We start from the raw sequence: 9,024 nt of genomic DNA, 5'->3' as shown, positions 1-9,024 counted from the left end.
CCCCCGCCCAATGTTTAGTAAGAGTTGGGGGAGGAGGTCCGAGAAGGGCCCAAGAGGCAGGGGGAGAACCGAGAGAGAAGAGTGCTCCCGAGAGTGAGAGACAGGGGGCGGGTGACAGCACCAACTCCAGCAGAAGCCGCGGGCAGACCGTTCCCTGACGTGGGAAGACGGTGACACATGAGCTGGCTGTGCTCCGGGCAGAAGGAAACTGCAAACACGCCTCTCTCATCTTTTAACTGTTTATTGTATAATATAAAACTACAAAAGTAAGACTGCTCATTTCCATGTACATTTAATCTGTCCAATTGTTTAGATTACAGCCCAAACCTACATGTGAATACAACCATCTGGGTTCCGATGTAACGTCTAGTAATATTGCATAGAAAAGGCACAGCTCTCAGGTCTGTGGGGGAAAGGTTACACCTCCTGTTTGACAAAAGCCCTCCTCAAAAACCATGCACCAAACATGTCACTATGTACATCTTTTCCAAATCTTTGTTGTTTGCGCGTATGGACCGACTTCCCTTCCAAACTTGTTATCCCCAAAAGACGTCCAAAATTTTTATTGGCTTTGCTTGCAAGAGCATTTGATCCTGGCTAATTCTCAAGAACCATTCAGACTCATTCTTAGAAGCCCTGAAAACAACTGTACATAAGCAGGACGCACACACCTCACTGCCATTGGCAGTTACTGGAAGTCAACCATTTCCAGCCGAAACAGGTTAAATATGCTCTTTTCAATTATTTTCAGAAAGCATATAAAGGTCCAATTTGTAACAGCAAGATTTTGAAATTAAGTCAATTCATACAGAGAATAACAATCGCTGCACGAAGTAGAGTCTCTCTCTCTCTTATTATTTTTTGCACCTGTCATTTGAGAAGGCTGCCCTGCAGATTCATAATTCATTGTTTACCACAAAGGTGGTTAATAAATTTAAGCTTTAAAAATGATCCGTAAGTTGACACCTTGGCTCTTTGGAGTTTATTTATTTAAGAAATTTCCTTGATCGATCTCAGGGCAGCTGGGACACTCCAAGGGGCTATGGCAATAAACAGCACAATTGAGAAAGACACTCCGGTGGAGGCGGCTGTGGCTAGCTCTCACCCTTTGGTGTGAGCGAGGGCGTCGGTGTGGATGCCCCTTCTGTCATAAAGAGAGAAAGTGCGACTAAAAAAACTTTAAAAAATATCAACCCTTTGATGCTTGATTTTCTTAAAAATTTGGAGGTATTAAAACATTCCTCATCCATACCTTTTGCATATTTCAAATCGACCCATATTAGAGGAGAGAGTAAAAATGAACGTGGACTGTGCATACGATGAGAAGACCCAGGGGTCTGGCTCGGACCCCCTTTTAATACAGATTGACATTCCTACAGGAGAATAAATTCCTACATACATTCTGCACATGTTACGATCCAGATGTTGTTAGAGCTCCACAGTAAAATAAATATATTTACACAGAAAAAAAGGAATAAATAACTTATGAAAAAAATCACTTCAAATTCAAAGCTCTTATTATTCTGCTCTCATCTTGTCACTTCATTGCACATCACTGTCAATAATTGTCCTCTCCCAGCCCCACCCAACATGTCTCTCTGTCCCTCTCGTAAAGGCACCTCAAACTGCCTGCCTGACTCTGAATGCCACAGGATGTCCTTTAGACACAGGAAGGCACTGCTGCCGGGTGGCATCTGGAAGCACGTCCCACACTCAAGCTGGGACTTGGAGATCACACACAGGCTCACGTTCTTCCCTGTCGGGACATCACTTTGTAAAAATAAGACACAAAGATAACTGGAACACTTGATGGTTTTGTTCTTTTGAAAAAGGGCCACTAATTCCCCACGTCTTCCTCATTAGACCTTGAATATCAAGAATTTACGGTGAGGGTGTCCAGAGAATTAAAAAGCATTTGCGTGCTGCTGTTGGGGGTTTTTTGTTTTTGATCCTGAAGCCCAGCCTTACAAACGCGGGAGAGTCAGAGAACCACGTGTGGGCAACACTTCGCTGTGCTTATTTGAACTGCTGCCCAACATATGGGATTTGTTTAAACACACGATTTGCTAATCCAACCGAAGTACAGTTGTTCTAAGTTACTATCAATCAGTTTTTAACAATGGCAAATCAGCCGCCTTACCCTGTTATTGTCCGGAATAATCAACACTATTGTGCATGTACACGTATGTGTATGCGGGCGGCATGTGGAGAGTCTGCCAGGTCCTTGAGTTAGCAGAAGCATGGAGTCTGGGCGGACTTGCTCTCTACAGGAAAAGGAAGCCCTTCAAACGGACAGGCACGGTGACACCGGAAGCATCTACCACAACCCTCACCTTAACTACATGGTCCCTGGTCCTATCAAAGGGAATGACACATCTGCAGTAGTAAGAGGCGTCCGGTGGAGGGTGCTTGCTGGAGAACGGTGCAGTTTGATCGGTTTCTCACTGCTCGCCTGATTTGATAATTAGCCTTTAAAAACACATTCAAGTTGGCGGGAGGGGGTGGGGGTGGGGAGTAAATCAGAACGTAGAAAGATTTAATCATATCATACACGAATCTTTTGCTTAGATGAGCAGTTCCTTCATCAAAATGTATTTGCTTTGCCATGTGTATTATAAAAATAAAACTATCTATGGCTTGTTTAAAGTGCCATTTTATAAAGCTGTCTTTTTTAATTGGCCAGAAAGACTCAATTTTATCCATGGCAAGAAGTGAGCAGAATTGGTGACTGAATATTGACAAATGACCAACAACAAAGACAACAACAACAACACAAATCCCATAATTTAAAAATTCTTAAATAAATATAAAAGTTATTCCTAAAGAAGCCACCTGCATTTCAACAATATAGGTTGTAACCAGCTAAAGTACCATTGGAAGGAAGAAAAAACTGAAACGGAAAGGCCATTAACAATTTCGGCAACAAGCATGATACATTGCAAACGTTTTAAAATTAAATGTACACCGCTAGGAATAAAAAGCTAGTTCTCAAGTTCTCCTGGCAGAGAGAGAATGGCAATGGGGGAGGAGGGGAACATGCATAGAAAGTCCTATCTGTGTATTTGGGTAAAACAGCCTTGTAAAGTGTAGTTAAAGCAGTTGATTTAAGAAAGCAACCAGATCGGAGGCCGTGACGTAATGGGACCAACTCCAGGTTCAGGAGCCATGCGTGTTACAAGAGTGCATCCTAGGCTGGGCCGAGGAGAGCTGGGCTCACTGTGGTGATCGTGAAGATGCCATTTTCAGCACTTAGCAACAGAGGGAAAGAAAGCTCTAAGGAAGGGAAGCAGGAAAAGACAACAGAGCGACATGATGGATGCCTTCTGGGGGAGAGTTCCTTCTTGACGAGCCCTAAGCGTCGCAACAGGGTTTAGTTCCATGAAGAGGTCAGTTGCTTTTCATAAAATTTTGTTCGTGTGTAAAATTTCAGGTCTTCATAAAAATTATGCCAAAAAGGGAAAGATCTGGGGTTTTGTTTAAAAAAATAAAAACAATTAAAAGCGCAGACTTGGCATAAATACAATGAGTACTTGGTAGCCTTCCCCTCCAGAGAGAGAGCTAAAGAGAACCATCACTTAAACCCCGAGCTCCATGGCCACCTCCCGCCAACCGCTTAATGCAAGTTTGATGAGCAGACGTGGCTCTGGCTTTGGAAGTCACAGTGCTGGCGGGTGTTCATGCCAGGGGGGGTTGGTGCTTGTGAAGTTTGGGTGTGATATCTCCTGGCCCTTCTTAAAGCGCTGCGTGTGTGTGTGTGTGTGTGTGTGTGTGTGTGTGAGCGCGCGCGCACGTGCGCGTATCTGGGGACATCGACTGCGGATTGATTTGATCCAATTTTCTCTTTGCACCAAACACATATAAAACATTACAACTCTATAAAAGTACAAGTGCAACTTGTACATCTGAAGTTTGCAGGAACTATGTGAGCAAATCCTATCAAAATAGCTATCTCATATGTATAAACAGCATTTGTTTTTAGAAAAACAATATCATAAACTGCGGAATCTGTACAAAAATATAAAATAAATTTGGGCAGCAGTTTCTAAACAGCCATGTAAATGCAACACTTACGAGGAGTAGTTAATGCCTCTAAAAAGGCTGAATTGCCAAGTCAACCTATACAGGGCGAAAATGCCGGAAAAGGTACTGAGATTATCTAAATAATATATATATATATTTTCTTTTTTTACCTCTTGCAATAAAACTTATAGAAAAAATAGACAAATATGCACATGCAATTTACAGCTTTTCCAACCTATTCCTTGTGCTTCACTTGAGCTGTTTATTTTTGTCATTCCACATAGTGACATTGTCTTCAAATGTATTCTTTCCTATTCCCGGGGACTAGGTCTCTGAGGAACCACTCAAAAAAGCATATTAAAAGTGGTCATACTTGGATGAAGGCACTCCAACTCTGCTCAAAGCAAAAACTAGTGTGATCCTTTTGTAGAATGTTCTTTTTCTCAGAAAAAGGCAAGCAAGGGTACATGCACAGTGCGGAGAGCTGTCGGGGTGCGGGGTGCAGGCGACGGGCCCCGGGGCTCAGGACCCGACCAGCACCTCCATGATGTGGTCCAGCTCCGTGAGGTCCATCTTGAAAGGCTGGCTCGGGGCGACGGGCTGGCTGCTGTAGGGGGCCAGCGTCTTGAGGAGGTCGTCGGCCGACACGGGGGACATTTTTGAGGATGTCCCCGACGCGGACGTGCAGGGGTCAAAGTCGTACATGGACGTGTCAATGTCGGCAAACAGGATGTCGTCCAGGGTCAAGTCTGTCAGGAAGCCCGTGGACGTGGTGATCTCAAAGTTGCCGGGCAGGGAGTCCATCAGTTTCGGGTCGTCGGGCCGGCCGTCCTGGAGCCCCTCGGGTCTCTGCGCGCCGGGCCCGCCGGAGTCCCCTTTCGGGTCATCGGTGGTGGCCTCCGCGGCCTCCATGGAGGTAGATGTGGGACAGAGCTCCTCAATCTCGTCCAGGGCGGAGGAGAAGCTGTCCTTTTCCGGCGGGAGGGCAGGAGGTGCGAGTCTGGCGGGGACCGCAGGCTGCGCGGCCGGGGAAGTGCAAAACGTGTCCTGGTCGTCCTCGAGCAGTGAGGCGGGGGTGAGGCAGGCCTCCAGGGGCGCAGCGCCGCCCAGCTCGCAGGGTGCGGGCGCGGGGTGGCTGAAGGCAGGCGGCGCCTCCCGGTAGCTGGAGCCCAGCGGGTCGGCGGGCGGCGAAGAGGCGGGGAACGCGGGCCTCAGGCTGCCCTCCTGCTTCAGCTCCTCCTGGATCCGCCTCAACATGTTGTTGATGAGCACGGTCTTTTGCAAGCTGGGCTCTGTGAGGGGCCTGTGGTTGTAGAGTTTCATAAGGGAAATGTTGAAGATAGTCTGGCGCTGTAAGGTGTAAGACACCTTGGACGGACCGTCGGAGGGGGACACAATTTTGCCTTCCAGCCCATCTTCATGCTCGTCAAACTTCCGTTTTCCTCCTTTCCCCAACATATATCTGCCAAGGAGAAAGGAAGGAGATGGAATCAATCCCACAAAAAAGCATTTCCACCGTAAAAAAAGACGTGGATTCAGAGGTCAGGACCTGGACTTGAGTTCCCTGCCCAGGGTTGGTTACAACAGAGGAATTCATTGGGAAATCTATCTTTGTGTGCCGGTGGAGCAATTTTTATCACTGGGTAGTCTGTTGAATGTATTTCTTGAGAAATGTGTACAACACAGACAAGAAACGTTACCATGGAAACCGTGATTTTGACTTTGTGCTCCTGGGCTTGCGTTCGCATGCCTACGGCGTTACCATGCAGGTTCAACTTCCCTCCCCCAAACAGATCTATTTTTAAAGCCCAAGAAAACACTGACAATACTATGACCTAAACAGGTAAAGGTATCATAGATTACAGCTTGAACACACCTAGAGCGATGAAAAGAACCCAGTTGGAGAAAAGGGAATATGTACAATTTTGGTAGAACCGCATGTGCTTTCAAAACGCCCTTTCCTTCCTCATCACACATAGAGCCTTTCTGCCTGTTTGGTGACATGTGGCGGAGTGCTTGGACTGTGTTAAATGACCACAGTGATTGAGCTGCCACTGCTTTTCCGTCTAGAATCAAGTGGAGGAAGGTGGATTGCCCAGCCCAAGTTTTCCCACGGCTCAATTTCATCGCATGCAGCCATGCCTGAGTGCAACCGGACTAATTTAAAAGAAATTTGCTCTGATTATACGCATTGCTGTTTGGGTACTCGACACATTTCCTAAAACAATACCTACTGTGGTTCCAGCGGGGATTTCAAAGAAACAATGACCTCCTATCTCAGACCTTGAGCACTGGGGAATGGGTTGGATTTTAACTCCCGCCTACCTCGCATGACACGCACAGCCTCGGAGGTCTCCTCGTGTGCTCTGGCCTGAGTGGAGACGCCCTCAGCTGTCTGTGCCTTCAGGAGAATGGCCCTTTATCTCAGAACTTCTACCAGCTAAACGGCAATCACAAGTCCACCCGCCTTTGACTCAGAGACCTCACTTTCCAACCAGTGAATCAAGAAAGCTGTCCTTACTTACGCCGTTGTTCAGACCAGCAGACATGCTTCTAATCAAGCCAGGCCCATGCTCACTCCCTATGCCCTCTACACCACTTACCCACAGGCATGTGTTAATGCTCTCCTCAAGGCCACTCACTCTTTCTGACATCGTCACACGCTAGAAAGTGCTTTGTAGTTATCCAGTTTTTCTTCTAAAGGCGACTTGCCTTTTACTGAATGGCCTCCTTCAATCCTTTAACTCATCCCGCATCTACGCTGTCTTGGGCACTCGGCCAGAAAGTGGGTAGTCCTGCACAGGAATAAAGCCTGGTCTTCAAGGGGCTGAACATCTTCGCGGAAACCTCATTATCATTTTCAATTAGGAGTCTCATCCTAAAGGAATAAGGCTAACCATAATAAAACTTCCCAGAACTTCCTCCCAAGGCTTTGTGAAAGAAGGCCACGCTGCCCCTCCAGGCAGACGGACATGCAGGTGGACACAGAGCCTGGTGCACAAGTCCCACTCCGGGTGACTGCCTTCACGTGCCTCAGTCTCCAGGAGAGAAGGACGAAGACAGCTGCAAGCCATCAAATCAGAATCAGCTTGAGAATTTGTTAACACTCATAAAGAATGTGGAGTTGCTTGTAGGAAACACTTTCTCTCACTCTGTAAACATTAAGAAAATGGCTGTCTATCACTAGGACCAAAGACAAGGAAGGTATGATAGTAACAACTCCCTTATCTAATGCTTCACATGACAGAAACATTTCCTACTGTTCAGTGCTAAAAGCCTCATTTGTATATACACTTTGCACAGAACATTTCCTATCTAAAGTATCTGTGCCCATTTAAACTTGAGTGTGAATCAGAGAGGAGGTGACTTCATTTCACACTACAAAACACTTTCTACTTTATGCTTTAGAAGTATTACCGGACAACTGTGTTTTGAAACAGATAACTGTATTCACATATATGCCATTTGTATTTGTTTACAATTTAAGCATTTAATGTCACTTCTAGAAAAACTCCATTTTTACCAAAGAGCTCACCAAATGCATTTAATTATCATATAAAGCTGTTATATAATCTACGTTATATGCTGTAACTTGAATGTACCCAATACATCCAAACGTGTGCCAGAGTACACAAGTACACACGCACACACACTCTAAAACAGTGCTTCTCAAAGTGTGGTCCATAGATGGAACCAGTCTGTAAACTGTTACTAGTTCATGATGAGGTAAGTAAAGATACTGTATTGTTTAGAAACTTTTATAGCAGATTTACAGAGTAATTGTATCTCTGTAAATACAATTTTTTAAAACGAGGCTTCTATTTTTACATTTTTGTACTCTTATTTCATTTTTCTAGTAATTATTTTTGTCATGTTTTACTAAAGTATCAGTCTATAAAGGAGGAAAACACAAACAAGATCGTCCTTCATCACAAAAAGTTTGAGAACCACTGTCCAAAAATGTAAACCAAATACACAGCTCAAAACAAATTAGTAAGCTCATCGCCACTTAAAATTCTTACTGGTTTTCTGGAGAAGTAACCCTTAGAAAAGACAACATAGACTTTTCCTTTCTTTTTGTCATTCATGCACAGCTGTCTTTTAAAGACTTGTTGACAGGAAAAAACAACAGGGCTTTTTCAATAACTCATACTTCTCTAGAAATAATCACTGAGCACATAGAACTTAAATACTTAAAAAGCACGTGGTACTAGAGGCATTTAGCAGAATTCCCATTGCTGAGGGAGATCTATGGAGATACTTTTCAGAGAGATTTCAACATGAGAAGCGCCTAATTTCCAATTAGAATGATCTAGCTGGTCATAGCTGTGTGATAATCTTAATGATTTAGGGAAAGCCTGGTAAGACATTCGTAATGCTCTCTGGAAGGGGACAGAGGAGGGCCCGTGTAAGCAAAATCTGTGAGCGCGAATAGGCAAGACGAATCGAATCCTGGATGCTTCTCAAATGTGTAAATAAGGACTCATGATAGAGTATGGCTCCAAGCAGGTTTGCCTTCATTTTTCTATTTCATTTTATGAGGCAACACTGCTCTACACACCCAGTAAGATTGCAAAATGCACACAATCCTGACTTGTAATCTGAAGTCTATCTACATTTTTACAGAAAGGAGTGAAAAACACATAGTAAAATCTAATCCACACTCCTACTTAGAACCTTAACGTTAAAAAAAGTTTTTTTAATTTAAAATTTGTAAAAAAATTAAAGTTTTCCCAAAGTTTGTTTAACACACTGTTGAGAGTGCCGTCTGCCCACGTTCAGAAGAGGCCTCTAGCTCCTGGCCTCCAGCTCCTGAGAAGGACCCTCGCTTGGTGCTGTGTGAACGCCACACCTTGCAGCAGACACAATTCAAAGACAAGACGAGCTTCGCAGGAACCCAAGGGCCAGGCTGCCTGAAGCCTTTTCCTCGGGCACGCTAAGACAATAGCAATAGCTCTTCAGGCCGCTGGAGAGGCAGGTGACGTTTTAAAAGTCCTCACTTGG

General features: G+C 44.8%; 1 protein-coding gene across 2 annotated transcripts in view; it reads right to left on the bottom strand.

Annotated features, from left to right (window-relative positions):
• Positions 1-225: 225 nt before the first annotated feature.
• SERTAD2 (SERTA domain containing 2) overlaps positions 226-9,024 on the bottom strand; it is a 112,147-nt gene continuing 103,348 nt past the window's right edge. For both annotated transcript variants that reach the window (XM_024752982.1, XM_024752981.1), the window contains exon 2: positions 226-5,482. In XM_024752982.1, coding sequence (XP_024608750.1) covers positions 4,543-5,478 — 936 coding nt within the window. In that variant the 5' untranslated portion in view covers positions 5,479-5,482 and the 3' untranslated portion in view covers positions 226-4,542. The remainder of the gene's footprint in view (positions 5,483-9,024) is intronic.

This window comes from Neophocaena asiaeorientalis, unplaced genomic scaffold, assembly GCF_003031525.2.
Source record: "Neophocaena asiaeorientalis asiaeorientalis breed wild unplaced genomic scaffold, Neophocaena_asiaeorientalis_V1.1 scaffold100, whole genome shotgun sequence".
Taxonomy (NCBI): Eukaryota; Metazoa; Chordata; class Mammalia; order Artiodactyla; family Phocoenidae; genus Neophocaena; species Neophocaena asiaeorientalis.
The sequence above is the reverse complement of the archived record's forward strand: the minus strand, read 5'-3'. Positions and strand labels throughout refer to the sequence as shown.